The sequence below is a fragment of the Podarcis cretensis genome, assembly GCF_951804945.1.
Source record: "Podarcis cretensis genome assembly, chromosome: 11".
Taxonomy (NCBI): domain Eukaryota; kingdom Metazoa; phylum Chordata; class Lepidosauria; order Squamata; family Lacertidae; genus Podarcis; species Podarcis cretensis.
Window position 1 is genome coordinate 49680128 of NC_137180.1, and position 18952 is coordinate 49699079.

The 18952-nt window shown below is 45.6% G+C and overlaps 1 protein-coding gene across 1 annotated transcript in view; it reads left to right on the top strand.

The window, feature by feature from the left end:
- Positions 1 to 18690, top strand: part of ADAMTS12 (ADAM metallopeptidase with thrombospondin type 1 motif 12) — a 122969-nt gene extending 104279 nt beyond the window's left edge. The window contains exons 18-23 of the mRNA XM_079994679.1: positions 5305 to 5515; positions 8445 to 9548; positions 11004 to 11156; positions 12990 to 13163; positions 15264 to 15417; positions 17964 to 18690. Coding sequence (XP_079850805.1) covers positions 5305 to 5515; positions 8445 to 9548; positions 11004 to 11156; positions 12990 to 13163; positions 15264 to 15417; positions 17964 to 18124 — 1957 coding nt within the window. The 3' untranslated portion in view covers positions 18125 to 18690. The remainder of the gene's footprint in view (positions 1 to 5304; positions 5516 to 8444; positions 9549 to 11003; positions 11157 to 12989; positions 13164 to 15263; positions 15418 to 17963) is intronic.
- The last annotated feature ends 262 nt before the right edge of the window (positions 18691 to 18952 follow it).

Genomic DNA, 18952 nt, shown 5'->3' on the forward strand with positions numbered 1-18952 from the left:
TTTAAAAACAACAACACTCTCCTCCTTCCCCTGCTGTGGTCTTGATGAAAATCACACCTCCATCACTACTTTTAGTCTCAGTGTGCTATCAGCCTCAGCTGCAACCAAAATGAACACTTTCCTCCTGGAGCTCAGAGGAGATTTCCGTGAGTGGGTGCGAATGAGAATTCCTCTCCTTGCCCCCTGCTATTAGCAATTATGAAACAAAAGCTGCAAGAGCAAAGGCGCATTTAGCATCATTTCACAAACCCCATTGAATTCAATGGTCAGTGAATATAGGATTGCTACCTGAAATCTATTGGTTTGGGGATCACCCAAGAAATCATCATTTAACCATGCTAGCAGGTGGCACTGGGATGTGGGTGGTGCTGTGGGACTTGCCGATTGGGAGGTCGGTGGTTCAAATCCCCGCGACAGGGTGAGCTCCCATTGCTCAGTCCCAGCTCCTGCCAACCTAGCAGTTCGAAAGCATGTCAAAGTGCAAGTAGATAAATAGGTACCACTCCAGTGGGAAGGTAAGCAGTGTTTCCGTGCGCTGCTCTGGTTCACCAGAAGTGGCTTAGTCATGCTGGCCACATGACCTGGAAGCTGTACGCCGGCTCCCTCGGCCAATAAAGTGAGATGAGCGTCGCAACCCAGAGTCGGTCACGACTGGACCTAATGGTCAGGGGTCCCTTTACCTTTAAGCAGGTGGCATGTTTTGAACTTTGTCATAATGTTGAGCCCAGAAGTGGCTTCTTTAGCTAAGAACATTCCTCCTAACTAACCTTGCTTTGCATCTGTCAGCAATTAATTTTATGACATATCCCGCTGATTTTACAGTTGAAACACTGATCATCAGTTAGGGAAATTGCCACTTTTCATGCCTCCTTAGTAGCTATGCATACCAGTGTGACCAGAAGAGAAATGACCGCTGGAAGGAGCGTAGAAGGAAAAACTCACTGCTGCATCTGCACCAGCAAAACCAGACACCTTCATCTCCCCCAGCTGCAATAAAACATGTCTCTCCTGTACTGGTCTCTACAGCAGATGCTGTAACTCTCCAATGGCTTGACTTTACCCTCAATGGCACACCCTTCCATCTTCTCCCAAGATATATCGATGCTGACAATAATAAGCAATAACATCTCCGATGTCTTGGACACCCCATGTAAATAATTTTGTAAAGTATCTGAACCACACAATGCAATGATTCCTCAGGTCTAATTACTAGGAAGCCAGCTGACAGCATAATCCGATCTGATAACTAATGGCCTCTCTTAATATCTGAGCGTAAGCCAGAGGCTCAGAGGAATTTTGTGGTTAGATTAAAAAGAGTGCTAGAGTCACCAAGGAAACTACATGTTTGCTCAGAAGTAAGCCCCACTAAATTAAATCAGATTCATTCTTAAGTCTCAACCCACTGGATTTTTTGACCCACAGTTTTCAGTGAATGGGGCTTGTGTGGCAACACAGTTCCCTTTCACTGGCTCCCTTTGGGATGTGAAGTATAACATTTGTGGGCCCATGGGGGGGGGATGCACAGGCAGCAAATGAATCCCAGGAGAGATGTGTTGGGTTCAAATTAGGTCACAGCAGTGGCGTAGCGTGGGTTGTCAGCACCCGGGGCAAGGCAAGTAATTTGCGCCCCTAACCCTGGATTTGCGCCCCCTACCCCTACCCCTAACCCCCAGATGTTGTGCCCGGTGCGGCCGGCCCCCCCTGCACCCCCCACGCTACGCCACTGGGTCACAGCCATATGGATTACAGACAAAATAGGTTTGGCGTAGGCACTGGACATGTATCCCACAGTCAACCAACCTACCTGCTGGTTGATAGACAGTTGCGGTTGACCATAGGCATCCCCCATGGAACAAACCACTTCCAGCAGACTCCAGTGGCAGGGGGTGCTGTAGCCCTTCAGCCCCCAAGCTGGACAGGAAGCATCACTTCCCAATATACCTTAAGGGGATACCCCTATGGAACAGGCAGTGAGCTTTCCCACCATCTATCCCCACTAAGAAAGTAATGTAATTATATACATACTATTCACAGACTAAAAATCCCCCAACAATAGCAAATACTGCTGCTATTATTATTATTACTACTACTACTACTACTACTACTACTACTACACAGAGCCTAGGGCTTGCCGATCAGAAGGTCGGCGGTTTGAATCCCTGCAACAGGGTGAGCTCCCGTTGCTCAGTCCCTGCTCCTGCCAACCTAGCAGTTCGAAAGCACATCAGAGTGCAAGTAGATAAATAGGTACCAGTCTGGCGGGAAAGTAAACGGCGTTTCCGTGCACTGCTCTGGTTCACCAGAAGCGGCTTAGTCATGCTGGCCACATGACCTGGAAGCTGTCTGCGGACAAACACCAGCTCCCTTGGCCTATAGAGCGAGATGAGCACCGCAACCCCAGAGTCATCCGCGACTGGACCTAACAGTCCGGGGTCCCTTTACCTTTACTACTACTACTACTAATATTAATCTGATTTCCTTTCCTGATCTGTGATGAACACAGAAATTTTTGTAATTTCCACTCCTGTTTCCATTTCTAATGGCATTCTCCAGTGTCCCTAATTGCTTGGCAGAAAACATAATCTAAGACGCCTCTGTCCTTTTTGATCAATTTATTAAGAAACTACTACTTCTCCTTTGCTGTGCTTTGATATTTAGCAATGCTGTGGGCTGGGGCGATCAATATGTAATTTCCCAAAGGTGTTTGCTTTTGAACAAATAAGTGAAAATCTAAGATTTCAGACGAAAGTCAGTACTGTCACTGTTTTCCAGCAATGCTACTCCTATCCTCTGGACAACGGCAACGGCAGATGTGCAGTCAGTGGGGATTAAAGGGCTTACCAGCTCCAAGTTAATATATGGGGAGGATTATGTAGGCTTCCTAGAAAATGTCAAAGGTGTAGACTACAGTAATTAAACAAGTATGCAAAGGACCACGTTTTGTTTCCCATCGCCAGCCGCCCATCATTCAGAAATTGTTTGTCCAAGTGAGACAGAGAGTTTGTTAATACGTAAGTTTCTAAACATTGGTTTTCTTTTCTCTGAAGGTTGTTGTGTTTGTTTGTTTTTTTAAATAGAAGCACAGAAACAGAAAATATAACTGGGCACCTGCTCCCAATTAATCAGACACCAGGTCCTCTTCAAAGCAGCTCTTCTGTCATATAGGATGAGGACTGTAGCCTGACTTGCTAACTGAAGTAGTGCTGAAGTCTTGCGCTAGCAAATTGGTGCAAACACACACACTGGGTTGTGCTTTGCATGCCATTTTCAGAATGTGTTAGAGGAGGCATACAACCTCCATTCTGAATAGCAACCATCCATGCAGAAGTAATCACGGGAGCTTGTTTGATACATAACGGGGTGGAGGGGAGTTCCAAAGGATAGAAGCCACTATGCTAAAGGCCCGTTTCCTACATTGTATATCACATACTTCCTGTTGCGATGGTATCTACAGGAGGCCCTCTCTTGCAGATCTGCAGCGATCAGATGGATGTATAATGGTTGCAATGACCTTCTAATGTTGGTTCTTGGGTTTGTTTATAGGAAATACTTCTCTACCACCACATTGTGTAACATCAAGGTGGTGTACAACAATTAAGCATACAGCATCCTTAAAAACAATTCAGGTCATCATTAAAGTGGCTGGCTAATTAATTGAAACAGCTGCAAAGGCTTGTCAGCATAACAAGTTCTTCTAGAGAGGCCCCAAAGTCAAAAGTAAGGATCCATGGAAGAGTGTTCCATGTTGTCAGGGACTCAGCGGGAGCGCAGGGAGGGGAGGAGATGGAGAGCGAGGGGGAGCAATCCGAGGGCAGCGTAGGAGAAGATGACAGCAGCCCGAGAGATTCCATGAGCCTCTTCAGCGAATCGGAAGATTCACAGAAGGGGGCGCCTATGGCCAGGGCAAGGGGGGACCCAAGGGGGACACCCCAGAAGCAAGGGGCCAGCGGGGACTCCCAGAGCAGCAGTTGGAAATCAGGATCAGCTTCCCCACCAGAGCGTAGTGGGGGGGAGGAGTCCCAGATATCAGGGCCAACGTATTCACCACCAGCGAGAGAAGATGAGTCAGGGTTGGCCACGCCTCCATCGGAGAGCAAGGGAACGGTCAAGAGGAAGGTTGCTGGCTGGGCGCGCGCGCCAAGTTCAAATGTACAGGCGAGCGGCACAGCAGGTAGCCCGGATAGGGAACCAGGTCCTAAAGCCCGCCGGAAGGAGGGGGAAGAATCAGGGGGGTCAGCGTCAGAAGAGTCCAGAAAGGATGAAACCCCAGTGGGCAGGAGGGCCCAGAGGAGAAAGGAACTTAGGAAGAGGTGGAGCAAGGCGAGAGTCTTAAACTGGTGTGGAAGGGGCGGAGACTCAGACGGGACTTCGCCGGTCTAGGCTTTAAGACGTAGAGCTGCGCGCTGCGGCTTTGAAATGGAAACTAAACCTCAATAAAGACTTTTGTACATAACGACAGTCTGGCGTTGGTCCTCTGTGACCTGGGACCTAGAGGCAGCTCTGACACATGTCATGGGACCTGTGGTGCTAAACGCCTGACTTCTGGTGGAGGCCAGCTGGCCGCTGTAACTCTCTGTAATTAGATCTTTGCTCCCATCTCTAAAATGGGTATAATAAGGGTCTGTTTCCAGGTGTGGTTATTGTGAGTGTGAACATGATAAAGGTAAAGGTAAAGGGATCCCTGACCATTAGGTCCAGTTGTGGCCGACTCTGGGGTTGCAGCACTCATCTCACTTCATTAGCCGAGGGAGCCAGTGTACAGCTTCCGGGTCCTGTGGCCAGCATGACTAAGCTGCTTCTGGCAAACCAGAGCAGCATACAGAAACACCATTTACCTTTCCGCTGGAGTGGTACCTATTTATCTACTTGCACTTTGATGTGCTTTCGAACTGCTAGGTTGGCAGGAGCAGGGACCGAGCAATGGGAGCTCACGTCGCAGGGATTCGAACCGCTGACCTTCTGATCAGCAAGTCCTAGGCTCTGTGGTTTAACCCACAGCACCAACGTCACAAATAAAATATGCTAGGTGCATGATAGACAATAATGAAATCCAGGCAACTAATGTTTTAGGTGAGACCGATATGTGCGCAATTGTGATCCTGCACAAATTGGGGTTGCTTGTACTTCTGCTGAGCTGATATGCAGTTTCCCTTAACCCAGAGGAGGAAAAGTTGCAAGCCTGGAACATAACATTTAAACAATATACTCTTCTCAAAGTTTCCTTTGTATTACTAACGTTCATTCTCTGGTTTAGCATGCATGCCCTTTTTGATGTTCCCTAATTCTTTTTGTTTTGCTCTGAAGATGGTGGGCAGGAGAATGGCAGAAGTGTTCAACCTCCTGTGGCCCAGCAGGAGAGAAGAAACGGACCGTCCTTTGCATCCAGACGGTGGGATTGGATGAGCAAGCTTTGCCTGCTGAGAAGTGCAAACATCTGCTGAAACCAAAGGCTTACCTTTCATGTAACAGAGATGTCCTGTGCCCATCAGACTGGACCGTAAGCAATTGGACTGAGGTACGTTCTCAACACACTGTAGTTGTATGTGTTACATGCTCAGACCTCGGTCTTTTCTTAAAGATCTCAGAGCAGCGTACATATCCCAGTGATGCCTCATTCTTGGTGCAGCTTCAGCAAAAGGAATGCATTGTGTGCCTTCCAGACCATTTTCATGGCCTATGAAAAGACCTATTTGTCTATTGCCCTTGAACAGCGGTATGAACAAACAAGCCACAAAGTCTTCCATTAACCATTGTTTCCCATTTTCTCTAAACCAGGAAACTGTGGTTATCCTTTCTGGAACAATCCAAGATATTACACCATGTTTTGAAGCTGATTTGATATCTTGGTTTGTTCCAAAGCAGCTAGCTGCAATTTCCCAGTTTGGAGGAAATGGGGAAACTGCTGTTAAACCAGCAAAGTGGGAGATGAGTAAAAGGCTTGATCATCATCTTGACTCATTAAGATGAGATGTAACTTTCCGAACGAAGAGAAATGAGGCCGGGGAGAGGCTGACGCTGCAGCATCAAGGCTGCTGGACACGCCCCCCCACGGCACCTGGTTGGACGGCCACCGGGGGTGTGTGAGCGCCAGCCAGGTGAGCTAGAGGCAGGGGGCTACGCCCCCTGCTAGGGGCGGTGTTCAGGCTCCCGCCCACAACCACTCCCCTCTCTTTCAGGGAGGAGAGTCTTTGTGGTTAATGGAAAACTTTCTGTTGCCTCCTGCCCTATAGAATAAATAAATAAGTAAGTAAAATTAAAACTCTGTGCTTATAAGAACCGTTTACTTCCCTTTGACTGTGGAATGTCAGGTTTTGCAGGCTCCCATCATTGCAAAATCTTGGTTTGATTTTGCTGTGGTTAGTTACTAGCAGGTGCATAACAGGTGTGTTGCTTCTGCCCTCAGTTCCTTCAAGCTGTTTTCTCCCACCCTCCTGCAAAGAATTAAACTGAAGGATGAGATTGGATTTGTGTACCAAAGTTCCTCTGTTGCCCATTTTGTACGCCCCATCAACTCCCTCTGCTTTCTGTACAAATGAAAACGTGACGCTACTGTTAATTGAATTAAACATGGGTTTGATTTCAGCTAATTTTGTTGATGAAGCATAAAGCCTGTATGAATTACTGTACTCTGCTTTCAACAGAGTCCCAGTTGTCTGTGGGGCAGGTTTGCATATGAAGCAACAGTTTGTGTCTGCTAAAAAGTAGTGCAACCTGCCCCCCCCCCCGCCCGGAGCAGCATAGACAAGATAGCAAAATGGACACCAAAGATCATAGGGGTTGCTGGGCAAGTTAAAATCCTGCTTCATTATGCAATGTTTTGTTTTTCAATGTGGCTAATGAAAAGACAGATAACGGCTTATTCACAAGCTTAGTGCAGTCCGCATGTGGAACTGTCTGAGACTGTGGCACTTTTTCTCTTTTTAAATTTCTTTTATTGAAACTTTTCAACACGCAATACAATAAAAGCCAAACTAATATAAATAAAAGGGGGGGGGACATAATACGTACAGTGGTACCTCTGGTTGCGAATGGGATCCGTTCTGGAGGCCCGTTCGCAACATGAAAAGCCCGCAACCTGAAGTGCCATATCTGCGCAGGTGCACAGCGTGATTTGGTCTTGTGCGCATGCGCGAAGCCTGATTTAGCACTACTGTGCATGTGCGAGCAGCGAAACCCAGAAGTAACCCTTTCCGGTACTTCCGGGTCGCCGCGGGACGCATGCTGAAAAAACGTAACATGAAGCAAACGTAACATGTGGTATGACTGTATAACAAACACACAAGAAAGACAACACAGAAAAAGCGGTAGAATAAAAAGTAACAAAGTCCTCTATCCAAGGTGCATCTTTGTTAAAGTTTGTGGGTCGTAAATCCTTTGACCCACTGAGTCTGCTGCAACAGCCCTGCAATAAATTTGATTTATTGCCACTCCGACAAACTCCAATGGTGCCCACACACTTCCACACGCTGCCTCTCTTCTCAGTTCCTGGATAATAGCAGAGTTCACACGCAGCGTAAAATGGCTTGTCTGTTTCTTTGTGGTGTCTTCAATAACTCAGTTCAACACCAGTGCTTCTATTCTATCACTCTTTATTTAGAAGCATAACAAACAGAGAAGAAAGCCTACAGAATCTAGCTGCGGCTTGCAGCTTTCTGCCTCTAACAAAAAACGAGAAACTACCTTGCTCACATTCTCAGACAGACTGCTCTCCAGAGAGAGCTCAGCCCCCACAGAGCACAGATCAAAGGAAAATGCCCGGGTCATGTGGGCAGTGCACCCAGTGAATCAGAAAGCTTCCTGGAGTGTTAACTCTTGACTGTCCAGAACCACAACAATCTTAACCCTTGACCCCCCACAAAAGGTGGTGGACCTTCCCAGCTCTCACTGGGCAGCTTTCCCTTTCTTCTCCCAGCCTCCTACCCTGGGAGATCTTCCTTTCCCTGCCTCTCACAAAGGGTCCTTCATCATCTGTCCATTACCTTCTGTGTGGAACCTCATTAACTGAGTAGAGGACATCAAAAAAACAGAACAAAACGTGAGTATATGTAGAGTTAACAGAAGGGGGGGAAGCTAGAAATCAAATCAAATATGAACAAGAATAAAGATAGAAGATAGAAATAAGGAGGACTTCCAGTTCTTCATCTACCAATTATGTAAATAAAGATTACGGTATTCTTCAATCCCAGGCATCTTAAGTTCCTTCATTATTCTTGCCACACAAAAAGTCTCTTCGATTGTTACTCTCTCTAAAGGTCAAGCATAGTCTTTCTCTGGTCCAAAATGGTGGCACTTTCTCAAAGGGTTGTAGACACAAGACCAAATAAAGCCACTGAACTCTGCTTACGGGTGTCAGGACCGGCTGGGTCTGTGCAAGTATGCATGTATGCAAGTGTACAAGGTGAGAATTGGGTGAGATATCTGAAGAAATGTTATTTATTTTTCAGTGTACGGTGACCTGTGGTGGAGGTATACGGACACGTAGCGTCACCTGTACCAAGAACAATGGAGAACCATGTGATGTTTCAAAGAGGCCCCATTCTAAAGCTCTGTGTGGCCTCCAGCAGTGTCCATACTCCAGAAGACTGCTGATACCTAATTTCGAACTGCATGGTGGAAAGATAATCAGGAGAACTGGAACAGATCCCAGAAAAGGCCCTGGGGTCAACTGGCCAACTACCAAACCAAGTCCAAGAATCCTTACCACAACAAAAGGACTTGAGCCCAGAAATGTTACTTTGATGCCTACATCCTTAAGCATTGCAAACTCTTCCCAAAAAGAAAATTTGGATGTAAAAATATTACAAAGTAATTCCAGTGGGTCAGACATTCCTAAAAATTATTCCTATGTATTTAGTGATGGCAGCTTACTGCAAAATAGTACTTTCGGGCCTGTTACAAATAATTCAGGTGTTTTGAATTCTACAAATGTGGGGAACATATCCCCCATAATACCATACAATTATTCAGACATTGGCTTTATAAACAGGGACTCCTTTACTAATCCCAAGTCGTCGGCTGTAACCCCAAGGTATTTAACGGAAGAATCTAGTACAGTGTCTAACGGTACAGATGGAGAAACAAAAAATAAATCCCAGAGCAAATGGCCAATGAAAGGTTCTCCTACTACCATCACTGATGGTAATACATCAAGCAACTTGCCGACAGATTATCATGCAGACAGTTTTAGACACATTTCTGTTACTCCGGTAGCAGAGGTAGGAATTTCCATGACAACGATAGGTCTCGGAGGCCTTATTGTTCAAATAAATACACCTGCAAATACAACATCAGATCCTGTCACAGTACAACCAGCGGTGTTAAATGATACTTCAAGAGACAGGTCTGCAGATAGAACAAAACCAACATCCTCTGTGGATGAGGCACCTACTTATGCCACAGAAGGTCCATTTCTGCAGGATACTGACATGCCAACGACCTGGGATGAAGCTTCCAAGAGAATTTTGTTGAATGACTCTGAGCCAGAACATCCAATGGAGTCCAGGAACTCACCCAATGATGCCTCCTGGTTGGTGGGGAACTGGAGTGAGGTGAGTCTTGAGATTTCATCCTGTTGACTATAGTCACTTCGCTGCTGCCTTTATCATTATTTCAGCTCCATTCCTAATGAAAGCAATTATCTTTGCACAGTGTCTATAAACCAGCCTTTAAAGGCAGAGGGCTTTCTCAGTAGTGGTGCCCACCCTGTGGAACGCCCTCCCATCAGATGTCAAGGAAATAAACAACGATCTGACTTTTAGAAGACATCTGAAGGCAGCCCTGTTTAGGGAAGTTTTTAATGTTTGGTGTTTTATTGTATTTTTAATATTTTGTTGGAAGCCACCCAGAGTGGCTGGGGAAACCCAGCCAGATGGGTGGGGTATAAATAATAAATTATTATTATTTCTATTACTGTCATCATCATCATTATCATTTGGGCTTCTGCAGGCCCATTTTATCATTCATTCAAGATGTGGTTGAACTGATAGAAATGTGAGGAGGCTGTGGTTTCATACAGTAGCAATTAAATCCCAAGGCATAAATGTGTTGCTCTGCTTCAGGTGTGGGGAACCCTTTCCCCTTCTGATGTTGCTGAACTACAACTCCCATGATACTTAGACATTGGCCATGCTTGATGGGAGCTATGATCGCTCGCCTGCAATTTTTCTCATATTGACTGTTTGCACCAGCCAGCCAATTCTTTGGCTGCCAGCTTTTAGTTATGTATTTTGTTTTGTGGTATATGCCAAAAGCAGCTGGGGGGTGCGGTGAAATGAGCTTCTTTCCCTATTTACTCTCTGCTTTCCTGGGCTGCAGATGAAGTGCTAGATTTGCATAGTTACAGGTAGGTAGCTGTGCTCCAAAGGTAAAGGTAAAGGGACCCCTGACCATTAGGTCCAGTTGTGGCCGACTCTGGGGTTGCGGCGCTCATCTCGCTTTATTGGCCGAGGGAGCCGGCGTACAGCTTCCGGATCTTGTGGCCAGCGTGACTAAGCCGCTTCTGGCGAACCAGAGCAGCGCACGGAAACGCCGTTTACCTTCCCGCCAGAGCAGTACCTATTTATCTACTTGCACTTTGACGTGCTTTCAAACTGCTAGGTTGGCAGGAGCAGGGAGGGAGCAACGGGAGCTCACCCCATCGTGGGGATTCGAACCGCGACCTTCTAATCAGCAAGTCCTAGGCTCCGTGGTTTAACCCACAGCGCCACCCATGTCCCTGGTCTGCTCTAGTCAAAACAAAATAAAAAAATTCCTTCCAGTAGCACCTTAGAGACCAACTAAGTTTGTTCTAGGTATGAGCTTTCGTGTGCATGCACACTTCTTCAGATACACACTGTATCTGAAGAAGTGTGCATGCACACGAAAGCGCATACCTAGAACAAACTTAGTTGGTCTCTAAGGTGCTACTGGAAGGAATTTTTTTTATTTTGCTAGATTTGCATCTTAGCAATGCGATTAAAAACATCAAGTCTCAAAAGCTCTTTATTTCTGTTTTGTTTTTGCAGTGCTCCACCACGTGTGGTGTAGGGGCATTTTGGAGAGTGGTGGAATGCAGCACCAAGAATGAATCCGATTGCCGGCACATGAGAAAGCCTGATCCAGCAAGGAGGTGTTACATGCGCCCTTGTGCCCAGTGGAAAGCAGAGGACTGGAGCGAAGTAATGGTGCTTTGGAAACAAGTCTTTCCAGTTTCCAGGGTCTTTGAAAATTATTGTGATGTTAGCTAATCTGGCTTTTAGAACTGGAAGGGGCTTCAAGGTGGCAAACTGTCCGACTCGAATTCAGAGAACCCAAATTGCTGACAAGTTCCTGGTTGTATGGTGCTCTTTGCTAAAAGCATTAACAAAAACCGGCAAGTAATTTTGTGCAAATCCATATTGCAGCCTTGCTTTATCCCAGACAAATCCCAGCTTTTCGGGGCCAATGTGAGTGATGCTTATATCATTAAGGAATAAAGTGGAAAGGGAGGCTTAATCAAAAAAGATTGCAGGTCAGGATCATGAATCCAATTACGCATCTAATTTTGATACAGATGCTTTTCTGTAACAGCAGCCCCCATCATACCAATTATTTTTAAATGGACTCACTTTCTTATGAGCAAAAAAAAAAATGTATATAAAAAATACCATTTTCTTGATTATTCAAATTGCAGCTGTTTTTCTCATCATAAAACATTGCTTATTATTATTATTCCAGGAAGCTGGTCAAAGGCACTATCTGATTATGACAAGCCAGGAATATTAAGTGTGGAAACTTTGGTAGTCTACTTTCTGAGGCAGGATCAGTGTTGTTGAAAGAACTGAAAAGTTTCCCTTCCTTGGTCCTTGATCTAAGTTTTGGGCCCCATATCATATTTTCCTTTTTCAGTCTCACAGAGGTGGGGGCTGGATAAAAATCCAACGGGAAGAGAGATATCGCCCAAAACATTTTTTTTAGAGGAAGTTGCCTTTCATATGAAATAAAAAAACAATGAACAGGGTGGTGATACAATGACTACTGCAATGTAGTCTATTGCATCTGCAGTTGTTTAAGATAAAACCTATTGGGGAAAGAAACTACCGTATTTTTCTGTGTATAAGACTATGTTTTCCCCCAATTTTTCAAAGTTTAAAATTGGGGGTCGTCTTATATACGGCATGTTTAAAATATTTATTTCTTAATTTTGGGCTCAAAAAATAGAGGTCATCCTATACATGGGGGTATCTTATAGATGAAAAAATACGGTACTTTTGCCATTTTTATGGACGTTTATTGTTTTATTTTAGGGACATTTATTGTCGCCAGTGCAAATAGATAAATAGGTACCACTGCGGCGGGAACGTAAACAACGTTTCTGTGCGCTCTGGTTTCCATCACGGTGTCCCATTGTGCCAGAAGCGGTTGAGTCATGCTGGCCACATAACCTGGAAAGCTGTCTGCAGACAAACGCCGGCTCCCTTGGCCTGAAAGCGAGATGAGCACCGCAACCCCATAGTCGTCTTTGACTGGACTTAATGGTCCAGGGGTCCTTTATCTTTTACTTTACTCCTGATAGTGTGGGAAACCCATTGCAGATTCCCTTGTAGTTTACAGTAGAAGAGCAATGGCTGGATATTGCTAGAAGCTGCCTGTCTGGAAGCAGCCTGCGAGATGGTAACCGGCCCAAGTTCACTTGGGGAACTTCATGCAACTTCATGCCAATTGGGGATTTTGAATATTTCTCTTGGAAGGGTTGTACTGCTTACCTGGCTTCCTAACACTGCCTGTTATTGAGATGTGCCCACCATTGTGCCAGCACTGCGCTGCCCTCCCTGCTACCTCACCCTGTTGGTAAGCAGCAGTGACCCCAACATTGGGAAACCAGGGAAGCAGAACAATTGCTACTGGATTTGGACCTAAGTTTCCCTGCACTTCCTCCATCACACTAGGCCTGTAGTGCAGTTGCCTGCAGATCCCTGCCAGGGCTCTCTGACACTACAGAGACCATCTCCTTCTTCTCCTTTTTTCTTCAGTGCTCCTCCAGCTGCGGAGGTGGTTTCAAGACCCGCAGTGTCCTTTGCCTTGATGTTCGTAGCAACAGAACCCTGAGGCCGTTTCACTGCCAGTTTGCAGGACGCAAGCCACAGCTGAACATCAGCTGTAACATAGAGCCCTGCTATGAGTGGCGGGTGGAGCCCTGGAAGGAGGTAGGTTGCCTCTACGGCAAGCTATTAGGCTGAATTATTAACTGCTAATTAGGGCCACCACCTTGCCAACAAAGGTCCGTATAGTTAAAGCTATGGTTTTCCCAGTAGTGATGTATGGAAGTGAGAGCTGGATCATAAAGAAGGCTGATCGCCGAAGAATTGATGCTTTTGAATTATGGTGCTGGAGGAGACTCTTGAGAGTCCCATGGACTGCAAGAAGATCAAACGTATCCATTCATAAGGAAATCAGCCCTGAGTGCTCACTGGAAGGACAGATCCTGAAGCTGAGGTTCCAATACTTTGGCCACATCATGAGAAGAGAAGACTCCCTGGAAAAGACCCTGATGTTGGGAAAGATGGAGGGCAGAAGGAGAAGGGGACAACAGAGGACGAGATGGTTGGATAGTGTTTTCGAAGCTACCAACATGAGTTTGACCAAACTGCAAGAGGCAGTGGAAGACAGGAATGCCTGGCGTGCTCGGGTCCATGGGGTCAGGAAGAGTCAGACATAACTAAACAACAACAACAAGGGCCACCACTGTGATGTGCCGCAACATTATGTGCATTTAATCTCAGCAGAAGGTGCACAGCTATCACCGAATAGCTCTTCAGTTCCTCTTGGGGCAACCAGCTCATTTTTGACCTATAGCTGCCTGAGCCACAGCTTGAGTTTTCCAGAGCTGCCACCCCCAACAGCTCAACAACCCATCAACCCCAGGCTTGCGTGGCACCAGTGGTATTGCCACCAACCTTTTAAAACCGCCATGCTTATATAAGAGGCAGGAGAGATGAAAAGAGCCAGCCAGATTTGGAAGGCTGGCCAGATGAAAAAGGGCCTGTACTGTTTGAAAAAAGAAATTTAGCATGTACAACTTCATACCCCAACACTGAGAAAGAAATGATCATGACCGTGAATGGGGCATGATGGATCATTTTGCCCCTCCCCTGCAAGCTTCCCCCCCCCTCCCAAATGAAGAAGGCGCCTTCCTTCCACCACATCCAATGCAGAAATGCAGACGACTAACCTCTTAGCAGGCCAGTAATTTCTTTTTGCATGCCAGTATTTTTTTGTAGGCAACTTAAACTGCTGGAATATGCACAGTTTGCAGATCTAACGTGTAGAACAAGAGAACAAGAAGAACATTCCTTTAAAGAAGATTGGAATATGTTTATTGAATATATGGTGGGAAATTTTGTACACTTGAAAACGCTGGCAGCATTAAGATAAATTCAACAGTATAAATAAGTTTTGATAGAAGTAATAATGGATTACTGAATGGTTTAGTTTATATAAAAGCTGCAGGGATTTATGCTATGTAAAATGAACCACAGAAAGAGAAGAAGGGAAGTCATTGATATTTTAAGGTTGTATAACTGCCACTGGGCCCCATCTGATAGATGATATTTTTGTCTTAAAACAGTATTATCTGTAAAACTCATCTTCCTCATCTTTCAGTTGGTCCAGAGTCAAAACAGTTGCTCCTATCCAGTTTTTCCATATTACCATCCTTTCAGTAATTTTTAATACAGTATAGGATTTCCCTACAAGGTGACTTTGGCATGCGAGTATGGGTCAAGTTTATTTTTATTAGACAATATGTTCCATATCTTCCTAACTGACTTAGTTGTTTCTAGAGTCACCTGAGATTTCAAGTATTTTGATCCTAGTATTGACCAGCCCACCAAAGCTGCTGTATAGGCATATTCTAAGGTGCCCACATCAGAAAATTATTACCAACAGTGAGTTTCCAGTATTTAATACATGACAGTAAATAAGCATAATGATATAGTTCCAAGTTTGGAATTCCGAAACCGCCATTTAAAATTTTTAACTGCATTCTCAGCAAGGATATTCTCGGTGTTGTTGAGCCCCAAAGGCATTTCCTAAGCAGGGAGTTTATCTTTTGGAAATATGATCCTGATATAAAAACTGAAAGTCCTCTCCGTAAGATGTGTTCTTAAAGATGTACACTGCCCGGGAATCTTTTGATAAATATAAATTGAACAAATAAAATAATAATGGTACATTAATTGTTGCAACCTCCCCTGGGACCTCATGGTAAAATAACAACCACCACAGTAATGCAAAATGTCTTCCAGTGTACTGTTTCACGCGGAGGAGGCATTCAGCAAAGAGTGGTGAAGTGTGTCAACGTGGAAGACAACACCGCTCATGCCCAGAGCCACTGTGAGCAGAAGTCCAAGCCTGTGGGTTCTCGGAAATGCAACCTTCGAGAATACGTTGGTAGCAGAGGTGGGTGTCTCTCAACAGCAACAAATACAAAGGAGCCGCCTTCCACACAACCAGCTGCTGCTTCATTTGCTCAGTCCCTGTTTAGCTGACAAATATCTCAAGGACTGCATCTTAAGACCTGGGTCAACACCACTGAACAATAGCTAGGTGAACGTCGACCGTATATCAGTTTCAATTCCCAAGAGAGGTTCAGAAGGGTGCAGAAGGGCTGTCCCCTTGTCTCCGGACCAAAACTGATTTGAAATTTAAATGCCTGCCATTGCTCTATTGTGGCACTGACACGGGTCTTAGGGTCATACTACAGACTAATGAGGAATAATAATTAGAGCTGTGGAATGATGGTGTTCTTACTGAAAACGGGGGGTGGGGGACACAGAAATCACTTTTTACTGTAACGTCAAAGATGCTCCTGAACCTGGCTATTAAGGGGCTCGAACAATGCAGACATGATTAGACTAGCAAGCATGATCATCACAGTTCATGAACCAAAGCAGGATTCTTCAGATGCATGGTTTTCTGGATAAAAAAACTGCAGGCATGAATCAGGTATTCATCGGCACATTTGATTAGGTGGAAATGTTATCTGTCTGCGGCCCAATGCTTTCAGTGGATGCATGCATAACATGACTGTGAATCTTCTATCCACCATCTGATACAACTAGTCAGACAGGAATGCAAGTCTTCCAGGAGAAGCGTGCCTTAGCTGAGCGGCAGAACACATGATCTTTATGCAGAAGGTCCTTGGTTCAATCTCTGTTTTCTTCCAGTAGGGCTGAGAAAGACTCCTGGCTGAAACCCCGGAGTCACTGCCTGACAGTTTAGACCAGGGTTTCCCAAACTGGGGTCCCCGGCTATTGTTGGACTACAGCTCCCATCATCCCTAGCTAGCAGGACCAGCGGTCAGGGATGGTGGGAATTGTAGTCCAAAGACAGCTGGAGAGCCAAGTTTGAGAAACTCTGGTTTAGATAAGGCTAGAGGTAGAGGTAGGATCAGTGAGAGGCAGCTTCCTAGAGCTGGATCAGGGCAAACATACAGAAGGGAAGAAGTCAAGAAAAACTCTACAATGACTTTCTAGAAAATATTGCTCATTTTTGTATAGACATATGGTATGCACGAATGCTCAGATAATGCTGATATATGCTCCATACTTATTGTATTTTTAGATATGTGGGATATACATAAGTCCATATGTTGATCTCCCTCATTTTTCTACATCTGATGACTAAGGTCCTTGTTTCTTTTTCCTTATGCAATGCCTTACCAAAGTAAAATCTACAAAAAGAAGCACGTTTGGTTCTATAGTACATATAATTGTGTCACAATTCTGTGGGGGGTGGGGTGCTTCGACCTGTCCCCGTCCCCCCGTCCCCCCGTAGAACACATGTGCATATTGGTAAAACACCACGCATCCTTCCCCCATCCCCTCCAGAGCTTCCCCCACAAAAATCCACTCTTTAAAGGTGAATTGGAGCAAACAGCAATCCACTGAGAACATGAATTGACGTTCTTTCCGTTTGAGCAGTAAAGAGCAGGTCGCCATAGGGAAAGCTCAGGGGTACACACACACACAGAGAGAGAGACAGAGAGAGAGAGAGAGAGAGAGTGCTTGGACATGGAACTTTAAAGTGCAAACCTATGCCTGGAAAGAGAGGGGCAACAGGTGAGCCAAGGATTGAACTTAGGACGTTCTGTGTGCAAAACTGTGCAAAACAGATGCTCTACCACTGAGCTCTGGTCCACGGGGTCGCGAAGAGTCGGACACGACTAAACAACTAAACAACAGCCACTGAGCTACAGCCCCGACCCACCCAATCACTATAGTCAGTGACTAAAACTTTGGTCAGGGCAGGGATGGGGAGCCTGCAACTCTCCAAATAACGTTGGATGACAGATCCCTTCATCCCTAACTGTTGCCGTGCTAGCTAGAGCTGATGGGAGTCTGACAACCTCTAGAGAGGTTTGGAGGGTGGCAACATGAGAACGGGTCTTCTCTGCAGTGGCTCCCCATCTGTGGAATGATCTCCCCAGGGAAGTTCGCCTGGAGCCTTCATTATACACCTTTAGGTGCCAGACAAAACATTCCTCTTTAACCAGGCCTTTGGTTGTTCCGATTTACATCCTATGCCCTTTTAAAATGTGTGTGTGTGTTTTTGGGGGGTATTGGGTTCCTGTTTTTCTTTTTATTAGGTACTTTATGGTTTTATATCTTGATTTTATTCTGTGAACTGCCCTGAGACCCCTGTGTTTAGGGCAGTATATAAATTCAATAAAAAATATAAATAATAGTGTGCCACAAGTTCACCACCAGTGCTTTCAGTGATTAACAGCAGACTTAGACTGCAACCCTAAGCACACTTCCTAGGACGAGAAGCCCCAGTGAACACTGTGAGGCTTACTTCCAAGCAAGCAAACATATGGTTGTGCTGTCAATTTCTTTCCTTCTGCCTCTCTCTGATGTCCTATAGCGTTGTCCTAACTCTGTAGGCACCAAAAGCTACTGCTGTTTCCTTTTACGAATGTGTGTGGGTGTGTTTCTTCACTACAGGTTTGCCTTGCGGCAAGGACAGACTGTCGGCGAATTTCTGTGAGAAAGTGAGGGATCTTGGGAAATGTTCCATGCTATCGGTGAGAAATCAGTGCTGCGCCACTTGCAAGATACCCGGGGATGCTAACGCAACAGGACCTCGAAAAGCGACCCATGCCTGAAACTGCATGACTGAGAACTAGGACTGCTAAATCAGAATGTGAAACCGAAGAACGTGATCCAACAGGGGATAGGGAAGCTGTAGCATCCCAGAGGCCGCTGGGCGCCTGCCCCAGCCAGCATGGCCAAAGGTCAGGACTGATGGGAGTTGTAGTCCAAAGCCGAAAAGCCAAAACCTAGTGGGGTGGAGCTGCAATGCTAGCTTCCCAGCAGTGGTGGCGCTGTGGCTTACCAAGTGGGAGAGGGACATGGCAGCAAAGAGGGCAGGGCTGTGCAGGCACCAGGATGCTAGCACTGTAACTCTGCCCCAGCAGATGAGCCATAACTGCCTGAAGGGCCACAGTTTCCCCACTCCTGCTAGAGAGCTACACTGCCACTCCCGCCATGGAGCTATAATGCAGTGGATTTGAACCGTCTCCAAATCCAAAGATCGCCTGAACCCTTTGTCCTGATTTGCAACGTCAGGTTCACTTATTGTACTGTCTGTTCTGCATTATATGCTTTTCACCTTCACTGTTTATTTCCCTCTTTCCGGCCTCCTTCCCTCTGCTTTTCCCACCTCTCTTTAAAAAAATCACACACCAAAAATGCTGGAAGTGCCAGAGTTGTCATCATAATCTTGCTCACAGAACACCTATGAACCCAGTTATTTTTCCATAACTTGCCACCTTGTTAATTCTGGAGTTCCATGTGGGGAGATTAAGCCTCAAAGGGAAGTTTGGAAAATAAAGGCATCAAAACAAACCTACCTTACCCGGAGATCATTGGAAATCCTGTCCAGGGTGAGGTTTGTCATGTTCTTGTTACCTGTACAGCAGCTTAATCGACAC